The sequence below is a fragment of the Budorcas taxicolor genome, chromosome 13 (assembly GCF_023091745.1).
Source record: "Budorcas taxicolor isolate Tak-1 chromosome 13, Takin1.1, whole genome shotgun sequence".
Lineage (NCBI taxonomy): Eukaryota > Metazoa > Chordata > Mammalia > Artiodactyla > Bovidae > Budorcas > Budorcas taxicolor.
In genome coordinates this window covers 65,180,823-65,204,172 of record NC_068922.1, presented here as the reverse complement: position 1 = coordinate 65,204,172, position 23,350 = coordinate 65,180,823, and the positions used below count along the sequence as shown (strand labels likewise).

At 51.3% G+C, this 23,350-nt stretch overlaps 1 protein-coding gene across 2 annotated transcripts in view; it reads right to left on the bottom strand.

Annotated features, from left to right (window-relative positions):
• The window catches only part of EPB41L1 (erythrocyte membrane protein band 4.1 like 1), a 120,601-nt gene that overhangs the window by 46,858 nt on the left and 50,393 nt on the right, over window positions 1-23,350 (bottom strand). For both annotated transcript variants that reach the window (XM_052651135.1, XM_052651136.1), the window contains exons 2-5: window positions 7,645-7,835; window positions 5,849-6,013; window positions 3,834-3,938; window positions 2,984-3,026 (exon numbers count right to left, since the gene is read on the bottom strand). In XM_052651135.1, the coding sequence (XP_052507095.1) occupies window positions 2,984-3,026; window positions 3,834-3,938; window positions 5,849-6,013; window positions 7,645-7,821 (490 nt within the window). In that variant the 5' untranslated portion in view covers window positions 7,822-7,835. The remainder of the gene's footprint in view (window positions 1-2,983; window positions 3,027-3,833; window positions 3,939-5,848; window positions 6,014-7,644; window positions 7,836-23,350) is intronic.

The following is a 23,350-nucleotide window of genomic DNA, read 5'->3' as shown; positions in this document are numbered from 1 at the left end:
GTTTCCAAAGCCCATTTGACCTGCAGCATTCATTTGTCCCAGGGCCTCCTTCCATATTAATGTTTCTCAGAACAGACTTTGCAAAACTCTGTCCTATCTGATGTTGACTCCATCTCAAATGGATTATAAACGAGACTGAAAGGCAAATATAATGGGCTAAAAGTAACAAAACACATTTCACTGGGATAAATGTTAACCTCCACATTTAGCTACGAAAAATCAATGGTACACATTTAAAAAGTAAAGAAAAATAAAGGCCGAGGTTTTAGCTGGAGAAAAGCTCTGTGAGCCAAGAAAAGGGATGACCACTTAAGAAGCGGGGTGTGGGAAGGGAGGAGGCCTTGATGAAAGGCCATAGTCCAGAACAATGGTCAGATGGCCCCTGGGATATTTTGGGCTCCAAGTTCTAAAAGAACCCCCAACAGGGACTTCCTCAGTGGTCCATTGGCTAAGACTTCATGCTCCCAGTGCAGGGGGCCCAGGTTCAATCCCTGGTTAGGGAACTAGATCCCACATGCTGCAACCAAGAGTTCTCGTGCCGCAATGAAAATCAAAGATTCTGTATGCCACAATTAATACCTGGCGTGGCAAAAGAAATAAATATATTTTTAAATTAAATAATTCAATTTTTTAAAAAAGGACCCCTGACAAACTGAGAAAGCAAGGTCCATCCAGGGCATAGCCGTGGTCAGGAAGGGCTGGTGACCACACCGCCACTACCATCCTGTCCCTCTGGCCATTACTATCTTCATAGCTCTCACTTCTCCCAAACGTACTAAGTGCTGGTTGCTTGGCTTGCTAAGAACTCTCTATGTGTTTGTGAAATTTAATCTTTATAATGATGCCGAGGTACACTTTGAATAGATGAAGATTTTGAGAGGTTAAGTCATCCTCCCAGGATCACCCAGCCAGCCAGTGGTAGAAAGCAGGTCTAGCCTCTGATCCCAAGACCCCACAGCTTAGGTTCCTGACCACAGCTGACTCCTCAAGGGGAAACAATTCCTGTCTCAAGAATAATAATGGAGGAGTTCCCTGGTGGCCTATGGTTAGGATTCCGGGCTTTCACTGGGTTCAATTCCTGCCCAGGAAGCTAAGCTCCTGCAAGCAATGCAGTGCAGCCAAAAAAAAAAGGAGAGAAAGAGGAAAAATAATGGCATAATTAACAATAATAATAACAATGGCTAAAACAAGTGGGTGCTACTATGTGCAGGCACATTCTAGGTATTAAACACCTAATAACTCATTTAATCCTCACAAGAACCCTAGTTATAAGGGTGACCTGCACTTTATAAATGATGAGTACAGAACAATTAACTAACACAAGAAGTAGTGATGGAGTCAGGATTCAAATCCAGGCAGTCTGACTCGTATCTGCCCTTTTAACCATCACACCAGATTGCCTCCTATTTTGTGAAGAACCTATTCTGTGCTGGCTGTTGTCCACACCACATCATAGAAACTTCATCCCCACCTAGCGAGGCAGGAATCATTAACCCACTTGCTAGGGAGATGCAGGAATCTGGAGAAGTAGAGGAATCACCCCCAGTACCCTGAGTGATGGGCACTGAGATTCAGGAGGAAATATACCAAACTCTGAAGGCCAGGACATCAGAACTCAGGTGCCAGCTTCAGAAGGCTGGGGCTGTCACAAATCAAGAAAGGGGACAGGGAATTCCCAGGTGGTCCAGCGGTTAAGATTCTGCACCCTACTGCTGAAGGCCTGGGCTCAATTCCTGGTTGGGGAAGATTCTACAAGCCACATGATGGGGAGGGTAGAGTAGGGGATAAACAAATTGTTCCATGGAGCCCCGGAAGACAGAACTGAGATGAATGAGTAGAAACTGGGGAAAGGAACAGGGATTGAAGGAGGCAGCTCTGCTTTGCAATAACTTGAGGAGACCTGACTCCCTGCCCTGGGAGGGAGCTGAGACCCAAAGATTCTATCAGCAGCTTCGCTCTTCCAAAGTTCTGGTCCATCTCAAACACTCTCAGCCACCGGCATGTGCTCTGACCCTCTCAGGCATGAGGGGCAGGCTTCCCGGCGGGGCTGACATTCCTGGGGGGGAGCCTGAAGGCCAGGCCTGGGACCCTGCTGGCCCCAGAGGAGAGGGCACTATCTGTGAGCCTGCCTCTTTGTCTCCAACTGACAGGAGGCTACAGGAAGAATCCTCAAGCCCCCTCCTGCATAGTCAGCTGGGATCCCTAGACCCAGCTGCCTGCTGTCATGGCAACAGGCTCGGCTATAGCCTTCCAGCCAGGGGACCAGGGAACCGAAGCACAGCCAAGGGGGCGGAGCCCCTGGTGGAGGCATCTCTGCCTCCAGGCTCCAAGTCCACCTACCTCTCCCTTCTGCCATTTGAAGGCTGCCCTGTCCCTCCCAATATGCCTTGCTTTCCCCTCTGGGCCAGAAAAGACAGGTTGTTGGCCTATTCATCTGTCTTGGCTCCAGACCTTGAAAAGAGTGCAGGATGGTATTGGGAGGCCAGGGCTGGAGACCTGGCGTGGCCAACACCTCACTCTGTGATCTTGGGTAAATAACTGCCTTTTTCAGGGCCTCAGTTACCCAGTATTAAATAAAGGACATATTCACTACCGATCAGTTGGCAGCAGCCTAGAGTGCAGTGCGGACAAGGATTCTGAGTCAAAAGTCACTGATCACCCAAGACAACGCTGGCCCGGCACAGGAGGGTGGCTGTTTTGAGGGCCATCAGTTTGCCCCCTTGTCTTAGATGACTCTGTAAGTCCCTTCTGGGCTTGCAGACCTGGGCTGCCTAGGGCTGACATCCTGAATACTCCTTTGCTAACATGCTAACTGACTCCAGACAGTGATTCCTCTTGTCCAGGCTTCAGGCTCCTCATCTCTACAACAATACCCTGCCTTCCCTAAGATCTGCCACGCAGAGCAATGAACTCATGGGTCTGAATGCATTATCCCAAGGAGGATGCAGGCCCCACCATGTTCCCACTAAGGCAAGTCACTCACTCCGGATCTGCTTCTTGATTTCCTTGGAGGGGTCCAGCCAGTTCTGCAGGAGAAGACAAGAGGTCCTTAGAGGGAGCTGGGAGAGGGGACTTGGGTAGGGCGAGGAGACAGAAATATCCTAAAAGGCCCTGCAGACAGCACCCCAGCAGGGAACATCCTTCCCTGGCTGAGCAGTCTGGGTCATTTCCCTTGGGACTGGGAGGTGAGGGAATGAGGCCTGGCTTCACACAGGACTGGAGACCTGGGGCCCTGGGCCTCGCATTGCCCTGAGGCAGCACGGTGAACAGGTAATGTAGCTGGCATGGGTGAGAAGGAGGAAATGCAGACAGGAGTGTCCCAAGGGTGAGGAGGAGTCACTGGGGTTATTTCCCCAGGAAGCTATGTCACAGCATCTGGGGCTGACTTGCAGGTCCCAAGAAAGGACCGGCACACAGAGGAGACAGAGAACTGAGGACAGACAGGGATGGATGAACCCTGGGGTTGCGCAAACAGAAGGTGCCTAGTGGGGACTTCCTTGGCAGTCCAGTGGTTAAGAGGTCACCTTCCAATGCAGGGTTGCAGGTTAGATCCCTGATCAGGGCTTTAAAATCCCACATGCCCCGCAGCCAAAAAACCTTTAAAACATAAAACAGAAGCAGTATTGAAACAAATTCAATAAAGACTTTAAAAATGGTCTCAGTTCAGTTCAGTCGTTCGGTCGTGTCTGCCTCCCCCCAAAAAAGACAAGGTGCCTAATGAAGGTCTGAGGATTGATGGAAGCCATAGCATGCGGCCAGGCCAATGGGGGCTTAAGAGAAGACGTCTCCCCGCAGCAGACCCTCCAGCCAACTCCGCTCCCCAGCCCAGGTACCTTCTGACTGTCGGCATCACAGAAGGTCAGGCCAAAGTAGTCCTTCTCCAAGAGGTTGAGGTGCTCACAGACCAGGTCAAACAGCACCTGGCCCCGGCCGTGTTTCTAGAGAGAGATGCAGAGATCCCATGAGGCTGGAATACACGTCAGGGTGGGGTGGGAAGGTGCCCCAGGCTTCACCAGGACAACACAAAAACCCCCAAGAGGCTTCCAGCGTCTGGGGAGGATCTCAGAGCTCCTGTCTCCCACCGGGCTCTGCTCGCCAAGTCCAAAGGGACCCTGGGGGGACACTAATCCAAGCCCATCCACTGCCTTCGTCCAAGCCCTCCTGGGGTCCTCCTAGCACTTAATCTGCTTGGGGGGAAGCTGGAGTGGGGTCAGGGTGTGACTGACTTCTCCTTCCTGTACAGTGAGTAAGAGAAACAGTCTAAGTTGGACCCAAGGAGGAGAAAACCAAAAATCTGAACTTTGGATGTGAGAGGAAGAGACGAGCTGCCTAATGAGTCACGGATGTGGGCAGGGGAGGAGGGGAGGGCCTGGGACTCAGTGTCACAGAGTAACTCTCCTCCCCGGTCCCTCCCCTTACACTAAGGGGGCACCCCCTATCCAAGCAGCAAGAGTTTCTTCAGTTGTTCATAGTGCTTAAATCAGCTTCAGATGGAAGCAGCACTGTGGGAGTCACCTTCTCCCCTAGCTCCCACCATCCACACGTGGCACCTCTCTGGACACCATCCAGGCCTGAGGATTAGGAAGGACAAAGCCCAGAACTTGTGGGTACCCAACCCACAGGTGTGAAGACGAGCACCAACAGAGGCACGTGAAGCAGTCACCACCCAAAGAGGCAGGGGACTCCAGGGAGGTGGTGAGGTCCCTGCAAGGTCTGGCAGAGTCACTGGGAACTGGGATCAGGCCTGACTGTGGGATCGGCTGAAAAATCAAGGGGAATTTTGGGGTTTTGGCCTCCTCTCTTGAAGGAGGCCTTCAGAGAAAGCGGCCTCGGTCAAACCCTCATACTCTCCTAGGGCAGCTGAAACAGCACCCTGGAGCCGGCATGGGCAGAAGAGAAGAGGGAGAGGATATCCCTCTCTTTGGCCCTGGGTGTCCACCCTGCAACCCTTCTATGGAAGAAATAAACATCAAAAAAAAAAAAAAAAAAGACAGAAACCCCAACCCTGAAAAGAAGACAGAACCAGCCTCCCAGGGCTTAGAAGTAAGTCAGTCCCTTAAGACCAGTCAGAGGTTGGGGTGGGGTAGGGGGGAACTGGTGGCTCTTGTAACTATCAGCAGTAAGGCCACCCTCTGGACTTTTCCATACATGTGGACAAGCCAGGAATGGCACGTGGACGGGGGCAGAACCTCTAAGGGGGCAGTCAGAGTACAGAATTCGAGTGGGAGTTCCAGCCAATATAGGAAAGGGAGACGCTAAATGCGGGGCCAGGAGGGCTGACCCCAGAGAAGAGGTGTCCTCCCTGCCACCCACTGGGGGACAGAACCATGCCACGGGGTTTCTACAAAGCCTGTGGGGAGCAGTTCTTCCCATGCGCCGCCTCCCTATGCCTGGGGGACACTTTACCATGGAACCCTCGAGTGACCAGTTTGTCCTGGAGCCCTGGACAGGGTGGTTCACAGGGAGAACCCCTCTCCCCATCCAATAAATACATGAAAATGATTCTAGTCGAAACCTCGGTATCTACACGGTGAGATAGAAGAGGCCAGGTCCTACCAGGCTACAGATCAGCCCCTAGACAGTGAATCCTACCCAAGGTACAGCCACCCTAAGAAGGCTTTTCCCTGTGCCAGGCCTGGGCCTCATCTAATTCTATGTGCAATCATAAGAGCCCTCTCTGGGCCTTGGTGACAAGGTCTAGGCAAAGGAGAGCTGGCCTGTCATCTCACGGCAGTCGGTCCAGGCCTCCATTAAGAATGGATGCCCTCTGGCTTGGCCCAGGCTGAGTGCCCAGAGGCCTGTCCTGGCTCCGAGGCCAGTGGACTGGGGCTGGGCTGTGGCTCCCTACCTCCACCTCGCACTCATACTCAGAAGCATCGAGCAGAGTGACTCGGCAGACGGCGCTCTTGTACTTCTTGGGAATCTTCTGGGGTGACTTCTGGGCCTTGCTGGGTGTGGTCCTCTCTGACAGGCCGTCAGCCTCCCCGTAGTCCTTCTCCTCCATGTCTAGGCTCTGCAGGTCCAACCAAGGGAAGGATTTGCTCAATGAGCTTGAAACCATAGCCTTTCATCCAAATGAGATGCAATGAGGAAGCAGCTGGAGCTAAGACAGACTCCAAAATGAGAGCCATGGCCCTCTAAGAACACCCCCAGGTGACACCCCTGTCTAAGGTGCAGGAGGAGAGTCAGCACTGTGTACAATGGGTGGGTTCATAGGAGGGGGCCACTGCTCCCCTGCAGGCAGAAGCATCCCACAGAACCAAACCCAGAGGCCGGCGCTATCCTTTCTCCTTAGAACTAACACTGCCCGAGTTATCAGGGCTTGGCCTCCTCCTTCCCAGTCTGTCATTGGGTCAAGCATGAGGTTTTGTTGTTGTGGTTTAGTCACTAAGTTGTGTCCAACTTGTTTGCAACCCCATGGATTATAGCCCCTGCCGGGGTCCTCTGTCAATGGGATGTCCCAGGCAAGAATACTGGAATGCGTTGCCACTTCCTTCTCCAGGGGCTCTTCCCGACCCAGGGATCGAATCCAAGTCTCATGCATTGGCAGGTGGGTTCTTTACCACTGAGCCACCTGTGGCTAGGACTGATCTAATGGAAGGAAGGGAGGTCAGAGCCCTGCATATCAGTCCTAACTCTGCAGCAGATAACCTCAATGATCTTGGCTGGGCCCCTTCCCTCTCTAGTCTTGTTGTGAACTAAGGGAGGTGTGAATTCAATGGCTAGATGACCCACTCCCCGCCTCAAGTCCTTTGTCTCTTTATTCTTTTATTTTTCTTTTTTGACAGTGCTAGGTCTTGGTTGCAGTGAGCAGGCTCTTTAACTGTAGTGTGAGCTTAGCTGCTCTGTGCACGTGGGATTTTAGTTTCTTTACCAGGGATCAAACCTGCGTCCCTTGCATTGGAAAGCATATTCTTAACCACTGGACCACCAGGGAAGCCCCTTCTTGTCTCTTTAGATGATGAATTTTGCTCTGGAGTCACACCAGGCCTGCCCAGCTAAAATGGACAGCTTGAGGGAAGAGGAAAATAAGGTTGAAGGAACATAGATTTTTCAACACCAGATCTAGATTTGACTTGGAACTTCTCTGGCAGTCCAGTGGTTAAGACTCCACGTTTCAACTGCAGAAGGCATGGGTTCAATTCCTGGTCAGGGAGCTAAGATTCTGCATGCCATGCAGTGCGGTCAATATATATATAGACACAGATGCAGATTTGACTTGCACTTCTGTCACTTTATGCTTCCCTGGTGGCTCAGATGGCAAAGAATCCACCTGCCATGTGGGAGACCTGGGTTCGATCCCTGGGTTGGGAAGATCCCCTAGAGGAGGGCATGGCAACCCACTCCCGTATTCTTGCCTGGAGAATCCCCATGGACAGAGAAGCCTGGCAGACTACAGTCCATGGGGCCACAAAGAGCTGGACATGACTGAGCGACTAAGCACACAGCACTTTATAGCAATGTGAGTCCATCCTGCTGAGGCTCTATTTCCCGCACTGTAACATGAGCAAATGAATAGTTATCTCCTGAGGTCCTGGAAAATAAAATGTGAAAATGAACATGATGGTCCCTGCACAGTGCTCGGCATGTCGTGGGTCAACAGTACACCTCAGTTCCCTTCTTTCCCCGCTCCCAGGCACACACCTGTTCTGCAGGCCGAGCGTCCTGCTGGGGCGGCTGCTTCTCATTGGAGTTGGCCTCGAGATGGCCGTGGCCCGCGGGGGTCACAGGGGTGGTCGCTGCGGCGGCTGCTTCAGGCTGCTGCGGGGCCTCCTCCTGAGCCTTCTTCACCTCAGAATCAGGGCCTGTCTCTGTTGTCATGGTGACCAGCACGCCTGCATTGGCATGAAGGAAAGAGAATGTGATGAGGGAGAGGGGCAGCGAGGGCATGACAGAACAGAGCGAGGGGGACAGGAACCACACGCCGAGAGAGACAGATGGAGACAAATGGACAAAGAGCCACAGAGAGAAGGGGGAGGAGGGAGAGACAGAAAGGGAGGATGGGGAGAGAGTCCGGAGAAGTGAGGGGTCAGCGGCAGCAGCTGAGGTCACAGATCCCCACCCACTACCCTTTGCCCATATAGCTCCTCAGGGACTCCAGTCTATTGGCCCAGGTCTGGAATCAGGGCCCTTCCTGGAGACAAGCAGAGTCTCTCCAGGGGGCCCCACTCTGCCAAGAGCCCCAGGGACAGTCAGGGACTACCTCCAGGCAGGCCCTGGGCCCGGCTGTCTCTCCCACCACAGCACCTGGCACATGGCAGCCCCTCAGCCAATGCTGGATAAACTGAACTCGACCCAAAGAGCCCTGGGCTCCCAATCCTTCCAGCCCCAACATTAGGCAAGGCTCCTCATGACCCAAGCCTCAATAACTCCTGCCTTCTGACTCCACGGGGATGCGGTCAGGATGGATCTAAAGGGGTAAGACAGGTCCTCTTAACAAACGCATAGCCCTGATGATGTCAAAGACGGAGATCTGGGCTCAGGCCCCACGTCTGCTACAAACGGGCAGTCAGTTCGTCTCACTAGGATTCATCCCAAAAGCGAAGGACTCAGAAATTATCTCTGCGACAGACTATTCTTATCATTTCCCCCTTGAAGCAGGAAATGAGATTTCAGAGAATCAAGGACCTACTGCCCAGCTGCTCTTTGGAATAAGCAAATTGCCAAGAGAGAAAAGGAGAGAGAGAGAGAATGGCATGGTCCCATTTATATGTATAAAATGTATATATATATAATATAATTTTATACTATAGTTAAATTATATTTAAAATTTATATTATATTTTGTAATATATATAATTATATTATAAATTTTATATATATAAATATAAATGGGACCATGTCATTCTCTCTCTCTCTCCTTTTCTCTCTTTGCAATTTGCTTATTCCAAAGAGCAGCTGGGCAGTAGGTCCTTATAAACCCCAACAATCTCAACATCTTAGTGCTTGTACACATGTAGTAAAAGATCTGCAAGGATACTCACTAAACTGTTAAGAGAGGTCAATAATTCGGAAGTAGGTAGAGGAGAAAAAGAGAGTTCCACAGGGCATGATAAGAGAGGGAACTTCATTTTTAACTTCATACACTTTGGAATTACTTGCATAATTTTTAAAATACACACACACACACACACACACACACACACACATACATATATTTAACCCACAAGTTGTTTGTTTTTAGGAAAGCAAAAGAATCCATTTCTGACCCCCTTCAGTGAAAACACACCTCTCAAAAAAAAAAAAAAAGTTTAGAGCTAAAACCTGGAAACAGAAATGAGCAGGAACCCTCACCTGTTGAGTCTAGAGCCTTCCTCTGAATCCATCACTTTAAAAGAGAAAGATCCAGATGAGATTTGGCAGGTCCCTCCCCCACCCCACCCACCCTGGGGGCCTTTGACGGGCAGGTGCAGACAGCTACTGATCCACCCTGGGCTGTGCACATGCTCCAAGCCCCAATCTTATTTCCCCCACTGCTACCAGCCTTGCCCAAAGCAAAGGGCACTGAACAGAAGTCAAGGGCCCTGAGCAACCCCACTCAGCCACCCAACGTCTCCAGGGCCCAAGATAGGTCATGAGCATCCTCAATCCCCACCTTATGGATAATGAGCGGAGCGCTTTGTAAGCTGGAGCTTGTAGCACAAATGAGAGGGTCTGGTGTTATGGATGCTGTTGTTAAGAAGATGAAGAGGAAGGGAAGGCCTTGGTCCACATGGCCTCATCCCCACCCAGAAATGCTTTCCACTCACATCATTACCCTGGGCTTTATGGTTATAACTTAAAGCCATCGTTAAATAAAAGCTCTGTTGCTTACATGACGCTAAGTGCTGACTCAGTGCCAGAACACAAAGCCACAGAGCTGCTCCGGGGGTGTTGAGGGGTGGGGGTGTGGGGGGGAGGGGGGCGGGGGGGCGGGGGGGTGGCGCACAGCCTCATGAGGTCAAACTGAGATGATCTGGATTTCTTCTAAGCCTGCACTGGAGATATCAGGCATTATGCTAGATAAGGCCTACAGGGAAGAACTCTTCAAATAAATGCCTGCTTAATTTTGCTTCAAAAAAAAAAAAAAAAATCCACAGACTAATCTGTATATTTTGTGCTGGGAGAAGCAGAATCCACACACCCCTCATGGATTCAGGCAGCCCAGAGGCTCCAGGACATCTCCTCCTGCCTCTGCTTCAGTCTGATTTCAGCCTGGACTCCCTGAACCTTCACCAGGGCCTGCATCGTCTTGGAAATAGCCAGCCAAGTAATCTTAAATAAATATCCCAGGCTTTCACCACCCAGGTCTCCAGCAGAGGCTGCTGGCATAACTGCTTGGTGCTGGCAGAACCACAGATGAGAGGAACTGGAAGCTTCTGAGATAATTCAGTCTCCTCCTCTTCTTTTACAGGTGAGACCCAGAGAGCAAAAGGGGCTTGAGCAACAGTCATTTCCTCAGACAGGTTTTCCCTGGTCACCCCCGCCCACTCTCCTCCTCACCCAGCCTCCTGACTCCCCAGATCCCAGCTCCAGGTCCATTATTCTTCCTGCTGCACTCTGCTGCCTCAGGCAAACCTCAACAGAATCTCAGAGGAGGAAAAAGCACTCAGGCCCGGGCTGGGAGCCAAGGCAGCGGCAGGAGCCACAGACAAATCCTGTGGCCAGGGGCTGGTGAGATAAAAGATGGTGTGTCTGCTCTAGAGAGTGAAAAGAGGTGATGTACAAAATTATGGAGGACACCTGAGTGAAAAAGCATGACACACAACAGTTTGTACAGATCGACCCTATCTTAACTAATGTACACATACAGATACAGAAAATTCAGCAAAGAGGACCTCCCTGGTGGTCCAGTGACTAAGACTCTGCACTCCCAATCCAGGGGGACCAGGTTCAATCACTGGTTAGGGAAAACTAGCTTTCCCCATACCACAGCTAAGAGCTCTCACGCTGTAACTAGAGATCCCGAGTGCTATAAATAAGACCAGGTGCAGCGAAAGAAATAAATATTTTAAGAAAAAAGAAAACTCAGCAAAGTATTAACTATGGTTGTTTCTAGAAGGCGGGTAGACAAATTATTTTTTTTTTCTTCTGTTTAACTGTAGTTCTCATTTTTCTCTACTACACTTGGAGATTTCTTGAATGATTTAAAAAAAAAATAACTAGAAGTCAAAAAATAAATGTTTCCAATGCACATGGTCTGGTATGACAGGATGAGACAGAGATAAATAAAATCTGTTTAAACCTAAAAGAAAATTTGTGAATTAAAAAGAAAAATCACATTATTATTTTTAAAATCTGTGATGAGGAGAACCTTCTTCATCTCACAAGTCTGGGGATAATGGCATGGTTCTCTCACTGGGGCCCAGAAAGTGAGCCAAGAACCCGACCTTGGCTTCTGCCCCAGCCAGTCACATGGGCACAGTTCTGCCCAGGACCAGGTCAGCACAGACTGATGGAACCTGCTGGGCGGCCAAGCTGGCCGGGCACTGTAGCGGACCCAGAGGACCGTGTGCTGGTTCCCATGGAGCTCCCGGCCACATGGGAGGATGATACTCAACCCAGGATGTGACTTAGATTTGCCCATGTACATTTCAGCCTCTAGAAGATTCTGGGACCTGGTGATTGGGAGTATGGCCTGGGGTTTCCAAGGAAGACTTATAGGGTAGGAAGTGCAGTGTGAGCTGGAGTTAGGTTTTGAAAAAGAGAGACTCTAGACAGGTGATGGCAGGGAGGACATTTGGACTAGGTCACCATGTGGGCAAATGCTCAGATGTGGGAACAAGCAGGAATGTGTAGAGGACAGGGAGTCTTGACCTCTTGTTTTTTTTTCATATTTAGTTATTTGGCTGCACTGAGTCTTAGTTGTGGCATGCAGACTCTTAGTTGCATATGTGGGATCTAGTTCACTGACCAGGAATCAAACTCTGGCCCCTGTGTTGGCAGCGTGGAGTCTTAGCCACTGGACCACCAGTGAAGTCCCGGCGTTGACAACTTGACTTCTTGGAACAAGAAGCCTATAAATGTGAGCTCCACACAGGCTGGCAGGAGGAACAGGTTTGAGTCAGAGAAATGAAGAAGCTGGAGATGGATGGGGTCGGGGGGCGGTGTGGAGGGCAGCAGCTTTGCAAGACTCAGAAATGTTACTCTGCTGCAAAGGGTAAGACTCCTGTCACCGAGCCATTGCAGGCCAGGCCTAGCGTCAAAGACCATATGCAGAGTCATCTCTTGGATCCCTCCATGCAGGGCAGCAGGGCCAGAGGCAGACCCAGGTCAGTGAGACCTAGACCCGGAACCCTCCCCTACTAGCTCCCTCTGGGACACTGGGCAAGTGACTTCACTCCTCTGAGCTTAGGTCATCTCAACCCTAACACAGAGATATTCCTCCCTCCTTCTCAGGGGGGTGATGGAAATTCAGGAAAATAGCATAAAGAGGGTACCCAATAAAACAATCCTGAGAAGATCCAGAATGACAAGCAGTAATGGGAAGCCAGAGTGGGAAGTGGTCTGCGAAGCTGAGGTTTAGAAGTGCCCACCCTGAGACGTCCCTGGTGGTCCAGTGGTTAAGACTTGGCGTTTCCACTGCAGCAGACACAGGTTCAATTCTTGGGCCATGGTGGGGGAACTAAGATTCCACGTGCTACATGAGGAGGCCAAAACACACACACACACACACAAACCCAACAACAACTAAAAAAACAAAAACAAAAAAAGAAGTGCCTACCCAGAACAGATGGAGAGAGAGACAGAGGCCAGCAAAGCCTGACTGATGACACTAACATATGAAAACCCGAATGCACAGGATTAGAAAAGGGAAAGGTCAGCCAGAGAAGGAAATGCTGACGGTGCCTGCGCCAGCCCTGTCTGGAGGTGAGGGGCCCAGTAAGGCCCAGCATGCTCGCCTGGCCCCCTCTGGGGCCAGCTCAGCAGCCTGTCAGCCTCTGACACTCTTCAACACTGCAACCACAGGCTGGCTCCCCGGGCTCGCTTTCTGGCGGCACTAAGCAGGCTTCAGACACTGTGGCTTTCCATCTGGGCTGCCTAGAGGGAGAGGGTGTCTCTGCTCGGAAGAGGCAATGCCCACTTGGCCTGCAGTTGTACCCCCACATTAAAAGTGAATTGACTGGTTTATACATCAAGCTCCCCCACCAGGGTTAGCGTGACTCAGCATCTCTGAGTCCAGTAAATTGGATTTGTTCTTTTTCTCCAGCCCTACTTCCACCCAGGTCCAAGCCACTCTCAGCTCCTGTCTGCATGGCGGCTCCATCTCTTCCACGGCCCCTTTAGCCACTTGGGCTCTCCTAGGGCTTATTCTCCACAGAGGATCCAGTTACAGTCCAAGTGGATGGCCTGTTTAAAACCCCCAATGACCTCCCATCAAAATAAGATGCAAATTCCTTACCAAAGCTCCAGGTCCCTGCATAAGGCCTCTGCTTAGCTCCCCTACTGCCCCCATCACTGCGACAGTGGTGCCACACAGGTTTTCTGTCTGCACCGCAGTCACGCCAGGCTTGCCCCTGCCTTGGGTCTTTGCCCTTATTGCTCCCTCTATGTGGACAGTGGGTTTGTCCCCTGTCTCTTGGTAGCTCTCACCCTTTGGATCTCAGTTTATGTGCCTCTTGACCACTCTGTCTAAAGTGGGTCCCTCTTTCCATTTTATTTTATTTTTTTGGTTACAGCTGGTTTTTTGGTTCTGCTTTATTCTGTTTTTGCCGTCTCAACCACCTTGAAGGGTAACAATTCAGGGACAATAATTACATTCACAGTGTTGTATCACAAACACTACTAACTACTCTCAAAAAACTTCACCGCCCATCAAAAAGAAGCTTTAGTCCCATGAAGCAAGCACGTGTTTCTTCGTAAGTTCACAAACTGTTTCTACTCCCTTCTCTAGAATGTAAACTCCACAAAGACAAAACCTTATGTCTTGGAAATTCCTTGGTGGTCCAGTGGTTAGGACTCCCGTGCATCCACCGCAACGGGCCTGGGTTCGATCCCTGGTCAGGGAACTAAGATCCTGCAAGCTGTGCAGCATGGCCAAAAGACAACAACAAAAAACCTTTATCTGTCTCACTTGCCATTTTCCCCAGGGTTTAGAGCAGTTCTTGATAAATAACAATGACAAAACTAACATTTATAGAGTTTGCTATTTACCAGGCCCTGATCTAAGCATTTTACATCATTTAATCTTCATAATAACCCATAATAGGTACTCTCAATATCTCCATTTTACAACAGAAGGAACTAAAGCACTGAGAAGTGAACTAACTGGCCCAAGATCATGCAGCTAGCAAACAGCAGTGTCAGAATTCAAACCCACTGGGGTCAGATGGATAAATGGAAAAACACATTGGTGATGGGTGGATGGAACAGCAAAGAGACGAGTCAAAAGACCTGGGCTGCACTCACTTCAGGAGCCTGTCCTGACAACTTATCAGATCTTAAGCAGCTAACTTTTCCATCCAAACTCCTGATATTATCATCCTTATTTGACTGATGAGGACACACGGGCCCAAAGATGCCTACCGATTTGCCCAAGGTCATAAGGCTGTGCCAAGACTCTGACTCCCAACGTCCATCCCACTACATGACATTCCAGCAGCCTCAGGGGGTTTGTCTGTACTAATTTCTCCGAGGGGTAAAACTGGCTAAGGAAAAACTTCCTAAGATTAAAAGGCAAATACACTGAGAAGAGCTGAAGTTAGAATCAGGACCACCGTTTCTTGTTTCAGTTCTGCCATATCCTATTTGATGGGTCTTGGGCGAGTCACTTCCCCTTTGTGAGCATCAGTTTCTCCATCTGTTAAGCAGGGAGGAGAGGCCCTAATCGCCCACTTCAGAGCAGGGCCATGTAGAGAAAAAGGATGTTTCAGAGAACAAAAGGACTTTGAAATGCAAAAGTTACAGTCACGCTAAAGACAAGGGAGCGTGTATCACAGATGTTTATGACATGCATCCCGGAAGCGTGTCTTTGCATACATATGCACTGCAGTGGAACCGCGTGAGAGCACACACAGCCACGAGTATCCATGGTCATGAACAATCACTCCCCAGCCACGAAGGCTCTCTTCTAAATCTGAGACACTGACAACTTCTGTCCAGACGGTTGTGGGAATTCTGAACCAGGCAGGAACTCACAGTAGGAAGGAGTGCAGAGAGGAAGAAGGAACAGGGCGTGGAAAACGCCAAAACAAAGAGAACGCTAGGCAGAAAGTGAGAGTCTTCTGAAAGATGTTTTCAATGATCACCGTTACCAAGATCATCCTTCCTTTTGGGGAAGTCACGGGGCACATCTTCCCCATCCCCCTAGGACCAATTCCTGGGCTGTTGATCCCCATTTGCACCCCCAGAACCACGTCCCACTCAAAGAGCCAGGAGGCTGAGCTCTTGGACTGTCCTTTGAACTCCTTTGCCTGCTGACCTCTGGTTGCCTTTGGTCAATGGGAGGCACTCGCAGGAGGTCAGAGAGTGGAAGCAGAGAGGGGGTAGGTCTCCCCAGTCGCCCTCCCTGTGGTTCTAGTGGCGGCTGAGTGGCTCTGTGACAGCTCCACGCACAAGCCCAGTGACACTATTCCCTCCCTCTGTTCATTCAGGCCGAAGGGAGCTAACAGTCTCTGTCACCGTGAGTTTGTGGGTCCCCCTTGTGGGTTCCCTTAACCCTGCCCACAGCTTTCTTAACATCTCCAAGTTAAAGCATCTGAGTTTTCTGCCAGAATCTGACTGATACACTGTGCTGTGTGCTGAGCCGCTTCAGTCACGTCTCTTTTGCGACCCTATGGACTGTAGCCCACCAGGCTGCTCTGTCCATGGGATTCCCCAGACAAGGATACTGGAGTGGGTTGCCATTTCTTCCTCCTCCAGTGGATCCTCCTGACCTAGGGATTGAACCTGAGTCTCCTATGTCTCCTGCAGGCAGGCAGGTTCTTTACTGCTAGCGCCACCTGTGACTGATATACCACCCGACAGTAAATAGATACACGAACTAGAGAGGGAGGGGAGGAGAAATTGGAAAGAGGCAGTATAGTCGAATGGTTAAGGATAGACTAGGCGACCAGGAAACCCTGCATTCTCCCTTAATCTCACTGGGCCTCAGTGTCTTCATCTGTAAAACCGCGATGATAATCTTACCCATTTACTAGTTTTACTAAGAAAACTGAATTAAACCAAACTGAATTTGGCTCGTAAAGCACTTACAAGCCAAAGCCCACAGTGAGTACTCAAGAAATATTAGAAATTCTTATTGTCTAAAGGCTCAAAGGTTAACAAGGGCAGAAATTACAGACTTTTGTTTTTTTTGACTTTTTAGGGGGTTCTCCATGTTACACCATTTTCCTACTATGAGCCTGTACTACTTTCAGAGTCAGAAAAGAAAAAGAAAAGAATTAAAAGAAAAAATACAGTGAGAGAAAGAGAAGCTATTAAGATTTATTCTTCTCCCTCTGGGAACGATGTTAACTCCCATTGGGATCTCCCCAGTGCAGAATATTCACTTCCTTGAGTGACAATCTCCAGGTGGACATGAACGAAATGACCGCCCGTGAGGAGAGAGGAGGGGGACTATGCCGCCCTCCCAGCCAGGCCTCTGATGGAGCCCGAGGGGCAGAAACAGGAGCTGGACCCGCAGTCATTCCTACGTGGCAGGGCGGAGACGGCAATTTGTCAGAGGCCGGCGGTACCCATGGGCACTGCATTAAATAAAATCAAGCCATGTGAAGAGGCTGCCACCCGTCAGCACTGGCTTCTTGCCCAAAGGTCTCACATGCCACCGCGGAGCCACAAACTGATGTGCCATTGTAGGCCGGGGACCACGTGGCATGCCCAAACTGCAGAGTAAACGGCATCAGAAAGGAGAAAAGCCTCCTACTTGGTCCACACGGATGACTGCAGAGGCAGAGGAGACCTCCCTGGAGTGGGACACCCTCTCTGAGAGCTGGACCATGAGCTGGCTGTCTTCTGGGCTTTGTCACCTTTGAGCTCCACCAGGGACACATGAGATGGGTGGGTTTATTCCCCCAGCAGGCAGGGCTGGCCAAGGTCACATGGCTTGTCAGTTCGAGTTGAGCAGGGACTCGGACCCAGGTCTGCTGGCTCACAGCTCCATGCTCTTCCTCCTCAAACCTGCTACATCCCACTTGCTGTCAACCATGTAACCAAAGCTACTGTTGCTCTGGATGTGGAAATAATAACAGCAGTATCAATCCCTCCCACGTGCCGGGTGCTTTACAGTCTAAAGGATCCTTTTATCATCATCACTTCACTTGGACCTCACCAATCAGCAGTTGGTGAGAGGGAGCGGGGAACTGCAGTAACAAACATGGGCTTTGGATCAGTGTCCTTGCCCCTTGGGGCTCTGCTGAGAAGGGAGGTGAGGAGGGGAAAGAAGCCCAGAGAAGCAGGGAACCCTCCCCAGCAACCCTGCGCAATCTCACAGTTTCTGAATCTCTCTCACTTGATTTTCTTGTTTAAACACTACGAGAGTTCATGGTCAGCGTTATTTAGAATAGAGTAAAATTGGAAACAACTTTAAGTGTCCATCAACCCCCTGTTGATGGCCAAATGAACTAGGATTTATCCTGTGAAAAAGGAATTACAAAAGTATTACATATCTAGTGTGAACATTTTGGGGATGGGGTTTAGATGCACTGACATAGAAAGATGTTGCCATATAGAATGAAAAAAATCTAACTTGTAAAACAATAATGCAATTTATGGTCCCATTCCGGTTTGTATGCTTATTGTTTATGTAGGCATAGAAAAAATTCTAGGCACCATCCTGTTGTCATTGGCTACCTCTGAAGAGAAGGATTTTGGTTGGGAAAACAAGGAGAGAGTATGCTTCTGAATGATTAGGATTTTTCACATAATTCTTTTGTAATTAAAACAAGAAAAAGTAAGTATTTTTAAAAAGCTTTGTCTGGGTCAGTCATTCATTTCCCATAGTACCTGCTGTAATGCTATTTCTGCCTGTTCTCTTCCAATCTGTACCTATGGTCAGATCTAATTTTATATCATTTTAATCCGAGTGCTCACGGTCTGGGGTTTTTTTCCATTTAACATTAAATTGTATCGAGGGACCTTCCTAGCAGTCCAGTGGTTAAGACTCCAAGCTTCCCCTGCAGGAGGGGTGGGTTCGATCCCTGATTGGGGAACTAAGATCCCACATGCCACACAGCACGGCAAAAAAAACCATTTACTGTATCAGAAATATTTCCACATTATTATATCATCATCATCACATCTAACATTCTTAGGTACTTCTCTGTGTGCTAGTTTCTATGCTAAGGATCTTACATACCTGAAATCATTTAATCTTGATGACAAGCTTAAAAACAGGTACTTGGATTATCCATATTACAGATGGGGAAATTGAGGCTTAAGAAGATGAACTGACTTACCAAGTCCTCACAGTCACTAAGGATAGAAATGAGACTTATGCCCTGGTCTGTCTCCAGTCCTCGCTGCACACCTCTCCATCCTACTCCCCTCCCAGATACTGAGCAGTGAGTGAGAAGAATGTGCCAAGTAGGGATGAGAAGACCCTGGTCCTGGTCTTCCTACCTGCATGACCTTGGACAAGTCACTTGCCGTCCGCTTTGTCCACTCCATCAATTCTTTCACCAGACAAGCATTTGCAAACCACTCAGCCACGCGCTGAGGACAGAACAATGAATAAAACATGAACACTGCCCTCCAAGAGATGACAGCCTAGCCTGAATCTCTTCACGTGCGGGAAGGCTCTAACCCCTGTCCCGCCTCTGTCACAGCAACATGAAGTGAAATAAAGAAAAGATGCCGAGGAACCTGACGAGTACACAGCTCCATACGCTTCGAGGGTAAGTATTTCTGCGGCTGTTCATGGCTGCATATTATTTTATCCACTGGATGTTCCAAAACGCTCTCAATCATTCCCCTATTGTTGGGCACTTAGTCCCAATTTGCTGCTATTATGGAAGAAGCTCTGATGCGGATTCATCCAAAGGAAATTATGCAAAAGGGAAAAAAAAAAAGCCAGATGCACAAAGACGACGCTGCGCAACCTTCAGAATGACTGAAGGGAGATGAGTCCTTCATCTGAAACTTCTGAAGCTGCAAACCAAATTCATGCCCTTCCCCCACCCCATGGCCTTCCCCACCCTAAGCTGCTCCTCCCGCAACCATCCAAGGGGACAGCTTAGTGTGGTTTCAACCTCCCTCCCTCCCCGGCCCTCCAGGTCCAGAGGGCCGATGTCTTTCCTGCAAAGCTGAGCCCGTCCCTTCCTCGTGGTTCTTACCAAAGGGACCTTCCCAGACCCGGCTCTGTCCTGCCCCAATGCAGGCCCATGCAGATCAAATACCCGCAAAGGTTCTTGGAGCGTCCAGGCTCCTGGGGAGGAAAGTGATGTTAGCTGAGTCCCTGTGGCATGCCAGCACTGCACTAAGTTCTTTACATAACAACCCCTAACATGGCCTCCTTGAGACAGGTGCACTTGGCCGCACTTTACAGATGAGGAAACTGAGGCTCAGATCAGCTGAGTGAGAGCCCAAGGGTACGTGGCTAGGACACAGTGGAGCTGCAACTAGAGCTCAGGCCTGGCAGATTCCAGAGTTTTGCCAAAGACCCAAAGACAAGCTGACTTTCTGAGTCACCTCCCAGCGCCCCCAGCCCCCTGCACCATCTGCTGCAGGCACACAAGACCACCCATTCTTCAAACACGTCCTGATTTCCCTTCCCTCTGACCCAGGAGAGGGTGTGCCCTTCCCCCCACAGCTATCAAAATTCCACTTGGCGTTTGGTGCCCAGTGCCAAGGCTGCAATCTCCTTGAAGCCTTCTCTGATCACCAGAATAGGAATCCACGCCTACAGAGACAATAGCTCATCCTTTACCTTCTCTGTGCCATGTCTATGTCTCTCTGGGCCAGACTGGGAGCCCGGGGAGGACAAGGATGCTTCGCCAGAGGCCATATAGGATCAGCAGCAGGTATTCGGGGGATATTTTTCAAATTGAACAAAACCACGTATGACCTCTGAAAAGAAACTCTGAGCTGCTGGCATGGCCATGGGGAAAGTGGCTCCACCTCACACTGCCTGGAATTGAATCCTGGCTCCCTGACGACTGAGCTGTGTGACCTTGAGCAACTGTATTTCCCTTGCTAAGCCTCAGTTCCCTTCATCTGTAAAATGGGAGAAAGAAGGATTTTTGCCTCAAAGGGCTTGTGAAGATTGTATGAGTGGCACAGTTAAGCCCTTAAAACGGGTGCCTGGTATATAGTAAGTGCTTGATAAATGCTGGCTGCTACTATTCTTACCCACAAGCCTCCTGCCCACAGAGGAAGGGGTGCCAGCCTGCTCCCATCCCTACCCGCCTACCCATGCGCAAGTCCCCTCCCCACCAGGCCTCCTCCTCACAGTCCCAGCTGGTGCACCCACATTCCCTCCTTTGTATGTTCTGGTCACTGGGTTCCTGTCTAGTGTGGTGGGGGTGAGTGTCAGGGCCAGCCAGCCTTAGAGCCACCCAGTCTTCCCCTGCAGCCAATGGGAGCACAGAGTCCAGAGCATCCTCACTGCTGGGGGTTCCTGGCCAGGAAGCAGAAAGCCAGGGCCAGTCCCTCTTTCAGGCTTCCGGCCAGTACCTTTCTGCCCCCTACCCCTCAGGACCCCAGGTGCACTCGGGTCACCCTTGCCTCACAAAACCTAACCCACCCTTGAACTCTCCACCAGGACCAGTCCTGGCACATCAGTTCTCTGGCTCTGCCGGACACCAACCTGGTACTCCCAGGTTGTACTTGCTCCAGGTACAATGCCAAGGTAAACAGAGATACTCTGGACTCAGCCACACTCTTTCCAGCTGTGCAACCTTAGGAAGGTGACACAACCTCTCTGAGCCTTAGTCATGTGTAAAAAGGATAATAATAGCACCTACCTGTCAGAGTTGTTGGGAGATAATGCAAAGCATACAGTAAATACTCAATAAATATCCTCATTCTGATTGTATAATCACTGGTATTACTCCAGATGGAGATTACTATCCACTTTTAATAAATGGGGGCACAGAAGCCCAGACAGGCTCACCCGGACAACCGAGCTAGAGCAACACAGAGGCCCCTCCCACCTCAGCAGCCTAGGCGGGAGACCCTCTCCACTGCTCCTGGGGGCTCAGGCCCAGAACATGCCTGGGCACCCAGCATCCTCTTGGCTCTGGATACTTCCAAGAGGGACCAGGATTCCAGGTTGACTATGCCTCAGCCCTTGCCCCTTAACCAGGACTAGGCAGCCTGGCAGCCAAGGCAACCTGGCCTTGCCTTCTCACCTTTTGGGGTCAAGGGCTGGGAGACCAATGTAAGTCCCTCTCTAGAAGGCAGACTCAGGCTCCAGGCTATAACGCCAACCCATCAGAGTCCTGTGTATGGAACGGCCACGGCAATAGGGAGGCAGGCATTTGGGCTACAAGAAACCCAAACTCGTTAGAGGCTGTGGGTACCTAAGTGCTGGCTCTCACACCCATTTGCCTGTGACCTTGGACAAGTCATTCCTCCTTTCGAGGCCTCAGTCAATGTTTCAGTATGTCCTGAGTGAGCCCTCCGGGACCAGGCATGGCTCTCATGCCGGTTCTGGGAAGCAGCTCTCCATGAAGCTCACTGAACTCAGGCTCAGGGAACTGCACATGGCCCAGGAAGGGTTTTAATGGAATAGGTCCCTTGCACTGATCTCCTCCAGGACTGCTTCAAGGGGCCCCTTAGGAGCCATGCTCTGCACACGCACAAATACAGCACACGGGGTCACCGGTAGGCATGACCTCAGACTGGCCAAGAGAAGCCAGCTTTATCCCTACACGGAACTGGCAGAGCCTCCCTGGGCCACGGCAGCTCAGAGAGGAGGCTGGCACAGGCTGCCTCTGCCGTAGGCTCCATATGAAGGAACGGGTGGGCAGGCGGGTACACAGTCGCCTCTGTTCTCCACACCCTTGCCCAGGACAGACAGCCCCACTTCCTCCAGGGGTATCATTCGAGGTCCTGAGCCTTCAGCCTGGCCTGGTGGCTACTGAATCTGGCTACTAATGCTGGGAGGTGGGGGAGAGGCAAGCTGTAATCCCACCCAGCCCTGGAGAGGTTATAAACCTAGCCCTCTTACACTCCCACCTCTGGGTACAGAGGAGGAGATATGAAGTGATGGCAGGAACAAATGGTAGTATCTCTCTCTCATCAAGGTATTCTCAGAGCTTGTGGGGGTGGGGAGTGGGGGGTGAGTGCGGGGAAGGAGGTGGGCAAGGACCGCAACTGGCAGCTGCGAAGGAGACCAGTATTCTCAGTACTCCTTCCTAGTCCTTGTCCAGCCTCCTAAGCCATACCTCTGCCAGACAGTGGCCTTAGATCTGATAAGCACCCTGGTGGTTGCAGTCACTTGCACCCCCAGCCCCCCACAGCCGCATACCATGCCCACCCCCCAAGATCCCACCCTCACGGGCCCTCAGACATCCCCCAAGTGAGAAGGTACCAGGCACAACTGGGACCCACAAGTCCTCTCCCTCTAACGTGTCAATGCCAGGCCAGAAACCCCGTGTCCCTAGAGCCAAGTTCTATCCCCCTAGCTTTGGGAGACATGGAAGGGAGGTAGGATGGGGAATGAGCCAGAGTGGAGGAAGGTCTGCAATCAGAGGATGAGTGAGGACCAGAGCTCTCCAGCAACCCAGGCTCCAGTCAAGAGACTGTCTTGCAGCGTCTCTTGACTGGAGGAAATATCCAGAGGGCTCTGGGCCTCCTCTGAGGCGGCAGGAGTAGTCTCCGAGAAGGGAGAACAGGAGTGGGCCAGCCCGGCACCCACCCAGCAAACGTTCATCCTTAGAGCAAGCCTCAGCTCCCCGCCTGCCCACCTCTCTCTCCCGGAAGGCTGCAGACCCGGGAGGTCGGGAGGACCAGCCAGGACGGCCCCCACACTGGCCGGAGGGCCGACAGCCTGCAAACTCAGTTCCTGCCGGTCTGCCCCCCACTCCTCGTCCTCCCCCAGGGCTGAAGGCTGGGCCTCCGGGTAAAGAGCCCCCGGCCCACCCCTACCCAAACCCACCCACGCCCCCCCCCCGTGCCACCTGATCGCCCGCACGTGCCTACCTGGGCCTGGGGGTCCCCATCTCGGGCGCGCGGGGCGGGGGGCGCCCCCTCGGCTCCTGCGAGCCGGCAGGCCGCGGGGCGGGGCGGGCTCTGCAGAGCAGCCTGTTCCGCGACACCCCCGCCCGCTGATGGATGCCGACTGCAGCAGCGGCGGCGGCGGCGGCGGCTCGGCGTGCGCCGGGGGCTGGGCACCGTGCCCACAGCCCCGGGCCTGGCGCCCGCCGCGCGGCCCGCCCCCGCCCCCGCCCTGCCTCAGCTCCCAGGCCGGGGGCCGCCGCCGCGCGCCCGCC